The sequence below is a fragment of the Nannospalax galili genome, unplaced genomic scaffold (assembly GCF_000622305.1).
Source record: "Nannospalax galili isolate Female #2095 unplaced genomic scaffold, S.galili_v1.0 scaffold433, whole genome shotgun sequence".
NCBI classification, from domain to species: Eukaryota; Metazoa; Chordata; class Mammalia; order Rodentia; family Spalacidae; genus Nannospalax; species Nannospalax galili.
Genome location: NW_008338715.1, coordinates 9,136,833 through 9,155,391, shown reverse-complemented (window position 1 = coordinate 9,155,391; position 18,559 = coordinate 9,136,833). Strand labels below are relative to the sequence as shown.

General features: G+C 40.6%; 1 protein-coding gene across 1 annotated transcript in view; it reads left to right on the top strand.

The window, feature by feature from the left end:
- Window positions 1-18,559, top strand: part of Polr2b (RNA polymerase II subunit B) — a 46,927-nt gene that overhangs the window by 5,285 nt on the left and 23,083 nt on the right. Inside the window, exons 2-10 of the mRNA XM_008833285.3 lie at window positions 1,529-1,601; window positions 5,435-5,585; window positions 8,918-9,030; window positions 9,157-9,376; window positions 10,194-10,352; window positions 12,830-12,994; window positions 14,981-15,177; window positions 15,620-15,739; window positions 16,184-16,370. Of these exons, the coding sequence (XP_008831507.1) occupies window positions 1,529-1,601; window positions 5,435-5,585; window positions 8,918-9,030; window positions 9,157-9,376; window positions 10,194-10,352; window positions 12,830-12,994; window positions 14,981-15,177; window positions 15,620-15,739; window positions 16,184-16,370 (1,385 nt within the window). The remainder of the gene's footprint in view (window positions 1-1,528; window positions 1,602-5,434; window positions 5,586-8,917; window positions 9,031-9,156; window positions 9,377-10,193; window positions 10,353-12,829; window positions 12,995-14,980; window positions 15,178-15,619; window positions 15,740-16,183; window positions 16,371-18,559) is intronic.

The following is an 18,559-nucleotide window of genomic DNA, read 5'->3' as shown; positions in this document are numbered from 1 at the left end:
TTTTGACCTTTTTAATCCCTGTAGCCCTAGCTGGCCTAGAACTCACTATGTAGACCATGCTGGCCTTGAACTCACAGAGATCCGCCTGCCTCTGCCTCCCAAGTGCTGGGATTAAAGGCGTGGGCAACCATGCCTGGCAACCATGAACATTTTTTAAGCGACCAAATTTTGTTTTACCATCTCCATGTGTAAGAATTAGTAACTAGTACTGTACAACAATTGCAAATTTAGCAGGTATTTCAAAAATACATTTTATTGATCCTTAAATATTTACCCCTCTATCTTCTGTAAATGAATAGTGAGTTTTAGGCCAGCTATGGTTGCAGGGAGAACCTGTCTAAAAAAGAAAAAGTTCATAGAGGGCTGGGGTTATAGCTCAGTGGTAGAGCCTAACATATGTCAGACCTTAAGTTTAATTCTTAGCACCTTAAAAAAGAAAGAAGTTCATGGGATTTGTGTGTCTGGAATTTGGACAGGGCATGGGAGGCCTGACTTCTCTCTGTTCCGCAATATCTGAGTCAGCTGGGAAAAAACAAGAGTGCTGACCCAAGTTGGGGCTGAGGACCTGGAGGTTTACTTATGCCTGGCACCTGTCTAGGAGAACTCAAGGACTAGGATTATTGACTAGAATATTTATAAGTAGCTCCTGGTTTGGACTTAACAATATAGCAGCCGTAGAGTAGTAGGAGTTTTATGACAGTTCAGGACTTAAGAGCAATGTGTAAGCAAAGAAGTCAGAAACTGCATTGCTTTTTCTGATCTGCCTTCTGAAATCATGTAGCCTTATTCTAGCGGCATTCTCTCTATTTACAAGAGAGTTGAAAAATCCACCTAGATTTAAGGAGAGGATGTATATAGACCCTTACATCTTACATCTTTCTTTTTTTTTTTTTTTTGAGAGTCTCAGTGTATAACCCTAGCTGGCCAGGAACTCGATGTGTAGACCAGGCTGGCCTGAAACTTGTGATTCTCCTGCTTTTTTCTTCCTGAGTGCTGGGACTACAGGTGTGCGTTACCACTCTCAGGGGACTCTTAGATCTTGGTAGTAGAAGAGTTAAGATCATACAAAAGAGTATGTGGGATAGGAGATACTGGTGTAGCAATCTTTGGAAAATGCAGTCTTGATGCTTGTATGTATAGGAAGGTGTTGCTGTGAAAGACTTGGAGTATTGCTTTGTTATTGGAACCCCTGCCTTCAGTTCCAGAGGGAAGTCCTTATTGGTCAAAGGACTATGATCTTGCTCCTCCTTATTATGGTTACCTGTGAGTTAGAATTACATGGAATTTCTGGAGTAGATGGAAAACTTACAAATTCATACAACTTAAATTGAACCTTTATAATAACATCTCTATGTATGGGAAGAATACCTATGCAGCATAGACATATATTATGAATGTAATCATCTGAGCTCCTAGAAGTGGGGTGAAGTATTGCCTTTTTAAATTTAATGGTATGTTTGTTTTATTCCTAATGGGCAAGGTGTCAACTAGTGGTATCTTTGTTGAACATAATGTTTTGTTTTTGTAGATATGCAATATGATGAGGACGATGATGAAATCACTCCTGATTTGTGGCAAGAAGCATGCTGGATTGTAATCAGGTAACTTTTTCTTAAGATTTAATTTTGCTTTTATTCATGTGTATATGTGTCTGTGTGTGTATGGGTGCCTGTGGGTTGCCCCGGCCCGCGGGGTCTGCAACGAGGTACCTGGATTGGGGGGTGGGGCCGTGGATGAGGCAAGCGACAAGAGAAATGGAGACAAGACAGTGCTCTGATCAAGTCTCGTTTATTGCAGCTCAAGCATGGGGTTAAATAGAGAGTGAAAACAAAGGAGCAAAGAGTGAGCAGTCATATCAGCCAGAACACAGGGGCCCAGATGTACCCTAAGGGAGGAATCTGAAAGGAGAATAAGGTTGTGGGCCAAGGCTGTTGGCCCCGGCTGTGAGCCAAGGTTGTGGGCCAAGGCCGTGGGCTCTGTCCTGTGCCTGCGGGAGGATGGTGGGCAGAATGGAAAGTCACCAACTCAGGTCTGTCAGCAGTTTTGAGAAATGGTTGAGCCTCAGGTTCCCAACAGTGGGTGTCGGAAGAAGGCATGGAATTCCCTGGAGCTGGAGTTAGAGGTGGCTGTGAATCACCTGACATAGGTGCTAAGACGTGAACTTGGGTTCTTTGTAAGAGCAGCAAGTATTCAACCACTGAGTTATCTATCTACTTTCTAGTAATTGAAAAAAAGATTTACTTTTAAAAAAAAAAATGTGTATATGTGTGTGTCTGTACGTGGGTATGTGCACAAGAGTCAGGTGCCGATAGAACCCAGAAGATGGCATTGATTACCTGGAACTGCAGTTACTGGTGGTTGTGAGCCACCTGATGTGGGTGATGGGAACCCAACTTAGGTCCTCCGTAAGAATTACATACTCGTAACTGCTAAGCTGTCTCTCCAGCCTCAAAGATTATTTAGTTTTAATTGTGTGTGTTTGTGTCTGTCTGTCTATGTGCATGTTAGTCAGGTAATGTTTTGACCAAACTGAATAAGCTTTAGTAGAAATTATAAAATATAAGGGGATTTCCTGGTCTTTTTATTCCTTATAGGTAGATGGTTCCTATGCTTATTATTCATGTGCTTACATATATATATTTATATATTTACATATAAAATTTTATTTATTATTTTTATGTATATGCGTGTATTGCCTGCTGGGATTCGAACCCAAGTTTTCTGCAAGAACAACCAGTGTTCTTAACTGCTGAGCCATCTCTCCAGCCCCCATACATTCATATTTTTTAAGACTATTTTTTGTAGGGGTGGCGAGGGGTGGGTGGGGAGACTCTTGTTTTATTGTGACCCAGTCTTGTATGTAGCTGTGAATGGTCTGGTACTTGCTATGTAGACCTGTTTGGCTTTAAAATTGTAGTGATTTTGCTTCAGCCTCCCGAATGCTGGGATTAAAGGCATGTATCATTATCATTGTGGTTGGCTTTTTTTTTTTTAATTTAAAAAAAATTTAGATTTTTTTTTTTTTTTAATGTGTTTGAGTATGTTTTGCCTGCTTGTATGTAACTGCACCCATGTGTGTAATATCCCTATGGAGGCCAGAAGAGGGCATTGGATACCCTGGAACTAGAGTTACAGATGGTCCTTAGCTGCTTTGTGGGTGCCAAGTCCTCTGCAAGAGCTGAGCCATCTTGCCAGCCCCATGGCTGGCTATTTAAATCTTTTCAGCCTTAGAGAAAAGTTCTCTTTGTTTTTCGAGACAGGGTCCCAAGTGCTAGGATTAAACGTGTGTGCCACCACACCTGGCTATTTTTTTTTTTTTTTAAGGCAGGGTTTGACTACATAGCCCTGGGTGACCTGGAACCTTCTATCTATGTAGATCAGGCTGGCCTCAAACTCTCAGAGGCTTGCCTCTGCCTCGAGTGCTGGGATTAAGGGCATGCCCCACCATGTCCAACTTAAAGATTTAAAAAATTTATGTGTATGAGTGTTTGCCTACATGTATGTATATAGTTCATTATGAGTGTGCAGTGCCTGTGGAGGCTAGAAGAGTTTGTCAGATCCCCTGGCACTGGAGTTACAGATGGTTATGAGCAACGATGTGTGTGTTGGGAAGTGAACCTGGGTCCTATGGAAGAGTAGCAAGTGCTCTTGGCCACTGAGCTGTATCTCCAGTCCCAAGATAAGTTAAAGAATTCATTTATGCCCTTCATTGGAGCCCCTAGTGACCTTACACTCTATTTTCTTTTTCTCCCTTGGTATTTTTCTGCAGTATTGGAGATTAAGTTTTAGGTACTCTTACAAAATCACAATATAGGAATTGAGTTAATAATGATAATAATACTCTAATTTACAGACCTTATTCATATATTGCTAGTTGTTGCACTAATGTTTATAGCAAAACAAAAAAAACAAAACAAAAAAACCTTTCTTTCTGATCCTGGGCTTAGGACTACATAATTGCTTTTTTTTTTGTAAATTGCTTTTTTCTTGAGACAGGGTCTTCCTATGTAACCCAACTGGCCTGAAACTTGCCAATACTGTCTTAGCCTCCTAAGTACTGTGTGTTTTATTTTCATGGCTTACTTTTCTGTCTCCTTTAGTTTGGAACAGTTTTGTCTTTTTCTTTTTTTATATATATTTTATGAATTCGGGCCAGTCTGTAGAATACTTTTCAGTTGGCGTTTGTCTGACATTTCCTTGTAATTGAGTTAGGATGATTCCTTTGGCAGAGTACGGTGCCCTATATTAGGTATATATGCTGTATTGTTGGTGATGTTAACCTGATTCCATGATTTTCTCAGTGTAAATGGGTAAATTCACATATCAAAGTTCTATTTCAACCTCAGTTTCCTACCCATTTCTAAGTGTGTCTTATGTGTCTTCCTGTGTTTTACTCTTTGTCCTTTATGTTGGCAGCGCCTACTATATATACCATATATACCAATAGCAAACTCAAGTAGTTGTGAGAAGTGTCATTCTTCTTTTCTCATAGCTCCTAGCAAGAGAGCGTGCCCCCTATTCTCTCATATTTAGGCTATACTTCACATAGCATGGTTATGTGCTGTGCTCTCTAGGAGCCTACTGCCCCCCAGCCTCACTAAGCAGCCCAGGCTGTTTGCCTGGCTTCAGCACTGCTAACCCTGATTTCTCAGCCATACTTGATGTTTTTTCCCAGTAGTTTGTTGAGTATATCCACTTAAAGGACTACTGTCATCTCCTTTAACATACTTAAATTAGAACTAATGGTCTTTGGCTTGGTTTGGGTGCTAGGGTTCAAACCTAGGGTCTTGCACATGCTTAGTTGTGCTCTAACATTGAGCAATATCCTGCGACTGCAGGACTACTAATGATTTTTTTAAATTAACATTCTCATATATCCTCCCTTGTAATTATTGATATCTCTATCACCATCATTCAAATTAAAACTTTTGTTCATTGTCTTATTTTCTTTGATTTTCTGTTGACTTTGTTTTCAAGAACTGCTTCAGAGTTTAAGATTTTTTTTTTCTTTTTGAGACAATGTGTCCCTGTTGCTCCAGCTGGCCTGGAACTCACTATGTAGACTAGGCTGGCCTTGAACGCATAGAGATCCACCTGCCTCTGCTGAGACTAAAGGTATGTGCCACCACACCCAGCTTTGCTTCAGAGTTTAAATAAATTTTATGAAACACATTATTGAATCATGGCTGCCTTATGGTTCTGTTGTGCGCTAGTCATTTTTCCCATGTTTCTTTTTCTCAAACATAATATGGTCTACAGAGAAAATCCTCCTGGCCTCACTCCTTTTTGGCTACCTTACTGTATCTTATGTTGTGATTAGAATACAGTGTTTGGTGTTTTATATTTTCTTAGAATTGGATTATAATGAAAATGGGGAAATATTCTAGAAAACAAACTGAGTTGCAACTGATTATGACCTTAAACATTTTCCTAGTTCTTACTTTGATGAAAAAGGCTTGGTCAGACAGCAGCTGGATTCTTTTGATGAGTTCATTCAAATGTCTGTTCAAAGAATTGTAGAAGATGCACCACCTATCGACCTACAAGCTGAAGCTCAGCATGCTAGTGGAGAAGTTGAAGAACCGGTAAGATGTTATTGTAATAATGTTACACTGGTAAAGGAAGAATGTTGGTTTGGAATATCAGTCCTTCTCTGATGTTATAGCTTTTAGTTAATCACTTTCGTATCTTCAGTAAACTCCAGATTTGTTCTTGTTAATGAAGATGGACATTTTTCAAGGAACTCAAAACTAATCCTTACTCAGATAGTGGATACTTTGTTGTTGTTTTGTTTTTGTCCTGGGATGGAATCTATGGACTTGTATACCATAGGCAGAGCAAAGTAGGTAGGGACAGTCTCAGAATTAGAATTAGAGGAACAGAGGGCATTGTTTGTAGCCAGTTGAGATCCTTTCCTCTGTAGAATGTATTCTGAGGGCTAGTCTGTTACTCATTTTAGTTGGAACTACTGCACAGAATTTTGCTTAGGAGTAAAACTAATTGGCTTTTCAGGGACTGTGCTGGAAAAAGAACCATAAAGTGCCTTTTAAATCCCCGAGTCATTTTCTCTTCATGATCTTTGCATAGGTAGAGAGTTAAGAGAATAGCACATTCAAAGTTTTAGTGTGGTAAACAATACAGGAAGAAACCATTTCTAAAGCTTGGTTATCAGAGCTTAGTGGAACAGATAGAGGAAACTAGGTAGCCATGAAGGGCAGGAGTCACTTCTCTATGCTTAGGTATTTTCAAAAGAAAGTAGTTGGTGTATGCAGCTTGAGAATTGGGTGGTGACTACCGTAACTAGCACATGAATTTTGGTTTATCTGTTTTTTAGGGGAGTTAGTTGAAAGTATGATGGAGCCAGATCATCAAAGACTGGAGGAATTGTTGAAAGATTGTCAAAGGATCTGCATAGCATACTCTTTTAGAAAGGTCACTTTGGGAGTGGTCTTTACTTGAAAGGGAAAGAGTAGACAGACAAGAATCTTGAATAGCCAAAATTTAAGATAATGTTCTAGATTAGGATGATGGTAGAAATGAAGATGGAGGGTGACCTTCTCCTTGGTTTATTGATGCTTCCAACTCTCTTTGCCTTTTAACATCAACTTGGGAGACACAGGTGTCAATAGTTTTCCCTAGGGTCTGCTTAGTCCATCTCTGAGATTTAATAATAGAAAAAAATGGAGTATCTACTTACCTTGGAATAGTTGATCCTATGGATTTAATCTTAAGAGGCAGCAGATAAATGTTTATTTAAAAACTTTTTTTTTTTTTTTGTCTTTTTGAGACAGGGCCTCCCCATAGCCCCATCCTGGAACTCGTTATGTAGACCAGGCTGGCCTTGAACTTACGAAGCTCCATCTGCCTCTGTCTCCCAAGTGCTGGGATTAAAGGAATGCGTCACCATGCCCAGCTTAGTTTTTGAAATTTATAAATTTATTTTCTTTTTTAGAACATTTAAAAACTTATTTATTTAAATATCGTGTGTACAAGTGTTTTGCCTGTATGTATGTGAGCACACCATATGTGTGTAATGCTCTTGGAGGCCAGAGGAGAGCTTTGGATCCTTGGAACATGTGGGTGCTCTTAACCACTGAGTCATCTCTCCAGCCCTTTATTTTTATTTTATGTGTATGAGTGTTTTGCCTGCATGTATGTGAGCACACCATATGTGTACAGTGCCCATGGAGGCCAGAGAGGGCTTTGGATCCTTGGAACTGGAATAATGAATGGTTGTTAGATGCCATGTAGGTGCTGGGAATCCAGTCTCAGTCCTCTGCAAGAGCAGCCAATGTTCTTAATCACTGAGCCATCTCTGTAGCCCCCTTTTTTTTTTCTTTTTTTTTTTGTCTTTTTGAGATAGGGTCTCCCTGTAGCCCCAGCTGTCCTGGAACTTACTATGTAGACCAGGCTGTCTCTGCCTCCCAAGTGCTGGGATTAAAGGCGTGCACCACCATGCCCGGCTGTAGCCCTTTTTTTAATCTTAAAAAAATTATTTGTTTTCATTTTATGTGTATTAACGTTTTTGGTTTTTGTTTTTTGTGGTTTTTTTTGGTCTTTTTGAGACAGGATCTCCCTGTAGCCCCAGCTGGCCTGGAGCTGGCTTGAACTCACAGAAATCCACCTTCTTCTGCCTCCCAGTGCTGGGATTAAAGGCGTGGACTGTGTGTGTGAGTGTTTTGACTGCATGTATATAAGTGTACCATGTTTGTAAAGTGCCTGCAGAGGCCAGAACATGATGTTGGATTCTCTCGGAACTGGATTTATAAAAAATTATTAGCTGCCATGTGGGTGCTGGGGACTGAACCCTGGTCCTCTGCCAGAGCAGCCAGTGTTCTTTACCACTGAGCCATCTCTCCAGCCCCAATCAGATAAATGTTAAAAAAACTTTGTTTTTAACAGTAGTAGGTACTTTAACTCGGATCTCACATAGGTCGGGCAAGTGATCCACCACTGAACCCTCAGAAAAATGTTTAATTGAAAGTACCCCCTACCCCTTCACTGGGCTAAGCTATAGTTACCAGATTGGAAGTTCTTAGTCCTCTATATAGAATGATTAGGGTTTTGAAAAATATGTTTAATTGGAGAATTGGGTTCATTTTTTTTTTTCTAATGTTCTATTGATTCAGAAAACAGCTCTCAATGCATTTATCTTTTGTTTGCTCTTTGGATACATTATACTTTTGATCCTTATCATGGGGAGCACACATGAAAGTGTATAAATCATTAATAAAAATCAGTTTTGATTTTCTTTGAAATAAAATTAGAACAGATAATATATACAGTTTTTGTTTACTTGTGGTATTTGAGCCAAGCATATAATGCATGCCTGTGATTCTGCATGTAGAGGTGGAGGCATGAGGATCAAGTGTTGAAGGCAAGCCTCAGGTACATAGTAAGGTTGGCTTGGGCTACATGAGACCTTGCCTCTACCCCTTACTCCCAAAGGCCTCTTTGTTTTCTTCTTTAAGAAGCAGTTAGATATAGAACACTGCTGTAATGTATTGACTTTAGAGAATCTTCATGTCAGTAAAATTGATTTTTTGTGATTTTAGAACTGTTTCTACTTTAAAATGCTAATACCAATTAAAATGGAATCATTACTAGCTGGGCTTGATGGCATACTCCTTTAATCTCAGTACTCAGGAGGCAATGGCAGGGGCATTTCTGCTAGCCTGGTCTGCATAATGAGTTTAGGCCAGCCAGAACTACGAAGTGAGATCCTTTCTCAAAAAAGAGAGGATTTATTACAACTTTGTGTGTTGAGATAGGATCTCATTATGTAGTACAGTCTGACCTCAAACTCATGATTTCCCTACCTCAGTCTTCCCAGTGCTGGAATTACAGACATGTACCATGAGCCTGGCCATTTGCACTTTTATAGGAAATATTTATTTCTTTTTTTTTTTTATTTCAGCCAAGATATCTACTGAAATTTGAACAAATTTATCTCTCTAAGCCTACTCATTGGGAAAGAGATGGTGCCCCTTCACCAATGATGCCAAATGAAGCCAGGTTAAGAAATCTCACGTAAGAGATACTTCTTCGTTAGTACCTGATAGTGAAATTCAGAGAATGTAAGCTAACAAGTTGAAGATACATGTTTTAGGCAATAACATACTACTGGTCAACTCTGACCCACTTTTGTTTTTAAAGGTATTCTGCTCCACTTTATGTTGATATAACAAAAACAGTCATTAAAGAAGGCGAAGAACAGCTTCAGACTCAGCATCAGAAAACTTTTATAGGAAAAATTCCAATTATGTTACGTTCAACTTATTGCCTGTTGAATGGCTTAACCGATCGTGACCTTTGTGAATTAAATGAATGTCCTTTGGATCCTGGTGGCTATTTCATTATTAATGGATCAGAAAAGGTATAGTAACATTATTTTAAAAACACTGGAAAAGGACAGTTAAAATTTTAATTATTAGCTAGGTGTGGTGGTACATTCATGCCTTTAATCCTAGCCTTCCGATGCTGAGGCAGGTGGATATCTTGAGATCAAGGTCAGCCTGGTCTCATAGCAAGTTCCGGGCCAGCTGGGGCTACAGTGAAACCTTGTACAAAACAAAACAAAACACACAACAAACAAAACAACAAAACACAAAATAAAACCACAACAAAAACTAAAAATAAAAAAGAAATTATTAAAGTTAAAATTAGAAAGTATGTGTTTTGACTGGAGAGCTGGCTCAGTGGTTAAGAGCATATATTGCTCTTACGGAGGACCTGAGTTTGGTTCCCAACATCCATGTTGGGCATCTCACAACTGCCTCTATATCTAGCTCCAGGGGATCTGAACTCCTCTTCTGGCCTCTGTGGGCACCTGCACTCACATGCACATACCTACACATAGACATACACACACAAACAATAATTAAAAAAAAAAAAAATCTTTAAAAAATAAACTTTCCTTCAGCTAACGTGAAAGTAGCAGTTGAATTAAGATTGTGGCAGTTAAACTTATATAAACCAAAAATTTATGTAGTTGTAATAATGTACACCAGAAATTTGGTCAGCTGTTGATGCTTATATATGTTTGAAGTATTTTTGCAAGATAGAGTTTGTAAATTTCAAGACTTAATAATTCAGTGAGCCAATGTGATCAGATTAAATTACTATGCAGATTTCCCTTCTTCCTACTTCAATAACTTTTGGAGTTTCATGGATATAACTTATTGTCCATATAGGTTCTGATTGCTCAAGAGAAAATGGCAACAAACACAGTTTATGTGTTTGCCAAAAAGGATTCCAAATACGCCTATACTGGAGAATGTCGCTCTTGTTTGGAGAATTCTTCCCGACCTACCAGTACTATATGGGTTAGCATGCTGGCAAGAGGAGGACAGGTATGGCCTGGGATGCAATGATGTTTGGGTTGGTTCCTTATGCTTTATTTTATATACTTGGTTTTGGACAAGGATTGAATGTAGATGCCTGCACATTCTAGCAAATGTTTTTACTAGTGAGCTACATCCCAAGCTGTGTCTTGTTTTATAATTTACTGAACTTTTTTTTGGTCTTTTTGAGACAGGGTCTCCCTGTAGCCCCAGCTGTCCTGGAACTCACTGTGTAGACCAGGCTGGCCTTGAACTCACAGAGATCCAACTGCCTCTGCCTCCCAAGTGCTGGGACTACAGGCGTGCACCACCACACCCGGCCTGGACTATTTTTTGTTTTGTTTTTCTGTCTTTTTGAGACAGAGTCTCCCTGTAGTCCCAGATAGCCTGGAACTTGCTATGTAGACCAGGCTGGTCTTGAACTCACAAAGATCCGCCTGCCTCTGCCTCCCAACTGCTGGGATTAAAGGCGTGTGCCACCATGCCCAGCTGTTATTTTTATTTTATGTGTATGAGTGTATTGCCTGCATGTGTGTACGTGCACCCCTGTCATGCAATGCCAGAGGAGGTCAGAAGAGGGTGCCGGATCCCCTGGAACTGGAGTTATGGCTTGGTTGTTAGTCACCAGTGGGTATTGGGAATTGAACCTGGGTCCTCTGTAAGAGCAGTCCCTGGGTCCTCTGTAAGAGCAGTCTATACTCTTAACTGCTGAGCCATCTCTTTAGCCCCATGAATATTTCATTTTTAAATTTTTTTGATGGACATTTAGGCTTTTTTTCTTTGCCACTGTGTTAGGAATTAAACTCAGCCTTGTGTGAGTTATTCTGTGGTCTTAAAAATAGTTCTGAAGAATTTGACATCACTTTTTTAAAGGTTTACTCTTAATTACTTTTTAATTATATGTATATGTGTGACTGTGGGTATGTAGGTGCCTGAGGAGGCCAGAAGAGGGCATCAAATCCCCTGGAGCTGTGACATGAGTGCTTGGAACTGAACTGGGGTCTGCGAGAGCAGTATGAGCTTTTAACCATTGAGCCATCTCTCCAAATCCCTTGGAACTGATGTTACAGAGGGTGGTTAGCCGTCATGTGGTACTGAACCAGGTCCTCTGCAAGAGCATCTAGTGCTCTTAACCACTGAGCCATCTCCACCTCTCATTTGGTTTTTCAGATAGGGTCTTACTATGTAGCTGGCAGAGAAAAGGAAGGAAGGACTATGTTTGGGGAGTCTCAGCAGGTTAACTTGAGCTAAAATGTGTAAGCTGATTAGTGATTGATTAGTGGATGATGAAGATGACTCTGCAGTAGTGATTTTTTTTTTTTTTTTTTTTTTTAAGACCAGGTTACTATGTAGCCTTGGCTGGCCTGGGACTTGGTATGTAGAACAGGCTGGCCTTAATCTCACAGAGATCCACCTGCCTCTGGGATTAAAGGCTTACTCCACCATATCCTCCCAGCTTCTTAAATTCTTTGAAGCACATGTAGCTGTCCCTCTTTTCCAATCTGCTGACCAGATGGTTAGAATGGTGGCAGCAATAGGTGAGGGCCCAGGCACAAGTATTTGGAAGAGCCCCCAGGTGGTTGTTATAGTCATTTTTTGGATGATGGAAGCCAAGGAACACAGTGTGTCAGGAAGTTGTCATGACCACCACAAGGATGAATCTATTATGATTCTGTGGTAGTCTACAGTGAGGTTCTAGGAGAGGGGTGATAAAGTAGAGAACTTCCAGGAATGATTTTGGAGACAACATAGTGAATTTAATTTCATTTTCTTATTTTCTTTTAAATTATTTTTTCGTTAATGCACTAAATAAAGGGTTTCATTATGGCATTTTCATATGTGTTTCATTGTGCTTTCCTATCAGTCGCATTTCTCCCACACAGTAGTCTCTCTTCCTGTCATATATTTAAATGTAGATTTTCCATATCAGAGAAAACATGTTCTTCCCCATGCCCTGTCCTGTTTTCCCTGCCCTCTCCCATGAGACCCCTTCCTTCTCCAACGTTTATGTGTGAGTTGTTTTAGACAAAAAGATTTTGAGTGTGTTAAGTGCATGATGAAAGATGACCTGCCTGCCTCTGCCTCTGCCTCTGCCTCCTGAGTACTGGGGTTAAAGCCATGTGCCACCATGCCCAGCTATATTCTTCTTTTGAAATATATAATAATAGGGGCTCAGCAGTTAAGAGCACTGGCTTAGTTAAAAGCACTTGTACAGGACCTGGGTTCAGTTACCAGCACCCACTAACAGCCACCTGTGCCTCCAGTTCCAACAACCTCTTGGCCTTTCTGGGTTTGCATGCACGTGGTATACTTCCATACATGCAGGCAAAATATTCAAACACATAAAATAAAAATAATAAATAAATCTTTAAAGAAATCTAAAAAAGCAATATATAAGGATAACATGTATATTAAGTGGTTTCTTTGATACTTGTGTACTCTGAGCTCTCGTATGTCATGTTCTAATGATACTTTATTTTTTCTAGGGTGCAAAAAAGAGTGCTATTGGCCAGCGCATTGTGGCAACTCTACCATATATCAAGCAAGAAGTTCCCATCATAATTGTGTTCAGAGCATTAGGTTTTGTGTCTGACAGAGATATTTTAGAGCATATTATTTATGACTTTGAAGATCCAGAGATGATGGAAATGGTAATGTGCAAGCAAAATGCATGCCTCCTGTTGATAAGAATTTCGAGGTGGTGAGGCTGGAGAGATGGCTTAGAGGTTAAGAACACTGACTTCTTGCAGAAGACCTGGGTTCGAATCTCAGCACCCACATGGCAGCTAACAACTGTCTGTAACTCCAGTTCCAGTTCTGTAACTCCAAAAAAGCAATTTTGAGGTCCTGACTATTGCTAACCTTAAAGCAGTAGGAAATTACTCTAAGAGCAATTTACCTGTCAGTCTCATGGCATTTACTGTGTATCGAAGGCTGCAGCTCCACTCAGTGGTAAAGGTGTCTGCCACCAGGCTTCATGATCTGAGTTTGATCCGCAGGACCCACATGGTTGAAGGAGAGAACCCCCTCCCCCAAGCTGTCCTCTGACCTCAAGACCTGCTCCATAGCATGCCTGCTCCCCGCCCCAATAAATAAAAATGTAATAAAAAAATTAATTTAAGTCAGGTGTTAATCTGTTAATGTGTAGGTCTTGTTGAGATTTTTGCTAGTTGTCCTGATGGTCTTTGATAGTCTCTTTTTTGTAGCTGAGAAGCCACCTCAGGATCATGCACTGCAGTTTGTTTTTATGTCACTTTAGGTTTTAATTGTTCTTAGCCTTTCTGGTCTAACAAAGTTTTAGATAGGATAGACCATGTATTTCATAGAATTTCCTTAGTTTGGAATTTAGCTATTTTCTCATGATTAGATTCAATTTACACATGTTTAGACAGGAAAAATATACAGGAACCATTGTACCCTTTCTGGAGCATTAAGAATCATTTTTGGGAATGTTGACTTTGCTTTATGGTGGTGACTTGGGTTTTTCTACTGTGGTAATTTTTTGGGAGTAAAATAGCCCATTGATGATCCTTATCTGAAGAGTAAATGCTCTTCCTGGGGTTGTCCTGAATTGTCTAGTCACTGAAGATGACACGCAGGCTAAACCTTTATCAGTGTTAGGAAATGGAGTTCACATTAGACTATTCATTGATGTGGCTGCATGAAAAAAATGAGTTGTGGCTAGATTTTTGCATTTATTATTAAATAATAATATGTCCCAGTGCCTTGGACATGCTGGATAATTGTATGGCTGAGTTACACTACCAGCTTTTTAAAAAACATTATTATTATTAGTGCTATTTGTGGTGCTGTAGCTTGAATCCAGGGCCTTGCAAGTATTCTACCCCTGTGCTGCATCTCCAGCCCATTATTATGATTATTATTATTATTATTTGCAGTGCTAGGGATTATCTGTGTTAGAGCAGCAGCATTTGACCAAGCAATACCACCAGCTTTATTTTTATTTTTTATTTCATTAATTTGGAGGGGAGGAGGTGGTTCACTCTTTGTTACCTTGACAGGTCTTGAACTTTTGAACTCAAACCTTTCTCCTGCCTTAGCCTTTTGAGTGCTGGGACTACAGGCATTTACCACTATGTCTGCTTTATTATTATTTTAACACTTAAAAGATTGATTCAGTTTATAAAAAGAAAAATACTATGTGTTATCTTTTATCAGGTCCTCTGCAAGAGCAGCCAGTGCTCTTAACCTCTGAGCCATCTCTTCAATCTTCTGCTCCCTTTTTAATTTTATTATTATTATTTTGCTCTTTTTGAGTCAGGGTCTCCTTGTAGCCCAGCTAGCCTGGAGCTTGCTGTGTAGACCAGGCTGGCCTCGAACTCACAGAGATCTGCCTGCCTTTGCCCGCCGAGTGCTGGCATCAAAGAGGAGCAGCATCACACCTGTCCTCCTCCCTTTTTTAATGGTGGAATTGTTTTTAGTTTTCTAGAAGATAAAATTGCCTGTCCTGAGTGGATTTTGACAGAGATCTCTGGATATCTGAAATGTCTTCCAGTTTTGAGATTTTTGTGATTCGTTAATTTTTCTAAAAATAGTTTATACGGTTATTTGACCTGTTAATAATTTTAAGGTAAAAGCATAAATTTGAACATAATTTCATATAAATTATTTGATAGGTTAAACCTTCGCTTGATGAAGCTTTTGTCATCCAAGAACAGAATGTTGCATTAAATTTCATTGGTTCAAGAGGGGCAAAGCCTGGTGTTACTAAAGAGAAAAGAATTAAATATGCAAAAGAAGTCTTACAGAAAGAAATGCTCCCTCATGTTGGTGTCAGTGATTTTTGTGAGACCAAAAAGGCCTATTTCTTGGGGTATGTTAAATTTTATTGTTTGAAGTTCTTCGTTATGTTGGAATAGTGTATTTTCTTTTTTTATGTTTTTCTTTTTTGGTCTTTTTGAGACAGGGTCTCCCTGTAGCCCCAGCTGGCTTTGAACTCACAGAGATCTGCCTGCCTCTGCCTACCAGAGGGGACTAAAGGTGTGTGCTACCAAACCCAGCTTGGATAGTGTATTTTCTTTTGAAATGGGGTCTCCCCATAGCCCCAGCTGGCCTGGAACTCATTATGTAGACCAGGCTGGCCTTGAACTCGCAAAGATCCACCAGCCTCTGTCTCCCAAGTGCTGGGACTACAGGCATGTGCCACCATGCCTGGTGGATAGTGTATTTTCTTAAAGCTAAAAGTGTTAAAATATGTTTTGAGATCTGTCAAGAAAAGGCAAAAAAAAATCAAGTGGTTTTTTTTGTCTTTTTAGGTACATGGTTCATAGGTTACTTCTAGCAGCTTTGGGTAGAAGAGAACTGGATGACAGAGATCACTATGGAAATAAAAGATTGGATCTTGCTGGACCGCTGCTTGCATTCTTATTTAGAGGGTAAGGAATTGTAGAATGACATGTTGTGGGTTGCTTTGTTTTTTGGTTGTTGTTGGTTTGGTGTTTTTGAGACAGGGTCTCCCTGTAGCCTCAGCTGGCTTGGAACTCGGTATGTAGACCAGTCTGGCTTGGATCTCACAGAGGTCTGCCTGCCTCTATCTCCAGTGTGCTGGAATTAAAGATGTATACCACCATGTCTAGCTAGAATGACATTTTGGTGGAGAGATTTCACTTACTTTATTTATTGGTGGGTCTTCTGAGTTGCCCTTGGGTGGTCTTAAACTCTCAGTCCTCCTGCTTCAGCCTCCTAAGTAGCTAGGATTATAATTAGGACCTCCTGCGCCTAGCTGGAGATTTCACTTTAGATTGGTCATTATACATGGAGAGGCTAAACTGTTCAGCTAGGCCTTCTTGTGTTTTGAATAATATCATCTTACTTGACAGGATGTTTAAGAATTTGCTGAAAGAAGTGAGAATCTATGCACAGAAGTTTATTGATCGAGGAAAGGACTTTAATTTGGAGTTGGCAATTAAAACAAGGATTATATCTGATGGTCTAAAGTACTCTTTAGCTACTGGAAACTGGGGTGACCAAAAGAAAGCTCATCAAGCCAGAGCTGGAGTGTCTCAGGTGAGCTGTCAGCTGTGTCTACAGCATTTGTGGGAAAATGTTACAGGGCTGGTAGAGCCTCATTCATTGAATTTAAGTGATTTTGTTTTTGTTCCTTGGTCAGATGTAAAATCTTTAGGGACTTTTGAATTAGGAAAGTGAGATTTCTTTAAAATTATCTGTTAGCATTCAGAGAGATAAGCTTTTGGCTTATAATTTAGAACCCAAGATAGTAAACTAGAATAGCTGCTTTTGATGTGAATGCTAATGAATTTTGAGAGGGCAGAAGACATAGCAGAGTCTTGGTAATATAGCCCAGGTTGGCCTCCAACTGGTGAATCTACTGCTTTAGCTTCCAGAATCCCAGGATTAAAGCATGTGCCAGTGAAATGTTTGTCTTAAGATCTCTATTTCAGAAGCTAAATACATCTTTGGAGTTGTGTTTCTTTTTTTTGGTCTTTTTGAGATAGGGACAGGGTTTCCCTGTACCCCCAGCTGTCCTGGAACTCACTATGTAGACCAGGCTGGCCTTGAACTCACAGAGATCTGTGTGCCTCTACCTCCCTAGTGCTGGGATTAAAGATGTGCTATGCCACGCCTGGCTCCAAAAATGTATTTCCTAAAGCTGGTGTGGTGGCTCGGAGGCTGGAGGTAGTAGATGGCTACAAGTTTAAGGACAGCCTGGGCTACACAATGAGACTTTGTCTCAAAAGACCAAAATAGATAGATAGATAGATAGATAGATAGATAGATAGATGATAGATAGATAGATAGATAGATAGATAGATAGATATTTTTCTGTTTTGTTGGATATATACTGGAATGCAGTACTTATGGCGTGCGCTGGGCGCCCCGGCGTGGTGTGCGCGGGCACACCCGGAGAGTCGCGGAGGTCCTGGCCACAGGCGTCTGCTTCTCTGGTCGCGTGGGCTTTTCCGGCGTGCCCCGGCTGCCCCGGCTCTGCGTCTCCTGGAAACGGCAGTGGGTGGGTCGCTGTCCACCGCTTTTGGTGCTGAAGGTGCCTCTGCTGCTGGAGCGTTGTCCAGCCGTGTCTCCGCCCTGATTTCACCCATGCACCCTCCTCAATATACGGGGTCCACTGGCCACTGGACCATGCGGGAAAGTACGAGGGTGGCTAAAGCTAAGGTTCCGCGAGTCAGTGACGGAGGAATGCTGCCTCCGGAGAGGCTGGATCAGTAGTAAGACGCGGGACTCTGCTTAGTCCCTGTCACAGCTTTTATTGAGAGAAGACTGGGATATTTATACCATGGGGGTAGTGGTAAAAGCTTTGGCTGATAGATACTTTGTGAGACATTCTATTTGCATATGGAAGTGGGTTTCTGCCATGCTGCCAGACCGCTGACTACCTGAAAAATCACACAGGAAAGCATGGTATTCCTAGAGCCAGAGGCCATGTTTATGTTATGGCATTTGTGGCGGGCATTTCAAAAGGAGAGTCAGGAAAAATGCCAGGAAGGCACCCTGCTATGAAAGGAGTCCCAGCACATGGTTCCGAGCTCGTGAGCTATCCGGATATGAAGAGACTTCTACTTTACACAACAGAGGCCCCCAACAAGTACTTATTCTCAGATAGATGAGTGAGACAAAGCTAGTTATTTCTTGATTTATTTATTGAGAGTGGATTCTTTTGTAGCCCAGGCTGGCCTGAAACTTGGTATGTAAAGATGACCTTGAACTTCAAATTCTCTTGCCTCCTCCTGCCAAGATGTCACTGCCAGGCCTACTTTATACGGTGCTGGGGGTTGAACCCAGGCCTATATGCATGCTAGGCAAGCACTCTGCTAACTGTGCTATACTCCCACCTTGGGAAGAGGGCTTTAAATAAAGTTCTTATTGGACATTTTAATTTTTAAATCTTTTTATTATTCATTTAGAGATACAGTCTTTCTGTGTAGGCTAGGCTGGCCTTGAATTTGAGGCAATCTTCCTGCTTCTGTCTCCCAAGTTCTGGGATTGCAAGTATACACCACTATACCCACTTTTTTTGTTGGTTTGTTTGTTTGAGATGTGGTCTTACTTGGTTCGCCTGGAATTCTCTATGTAGACCAGGCTGGCCTCAAACTCACAGATCTTCCTGCCTCTGCCTCCTGAATGCTGGGACTGAAGGCTTGCCCCACCACTGTCTGTCTGTCTGTCTATCTATCTATCTATCTATCTATCTATCTATCTATATATGTATTTTTTTATTA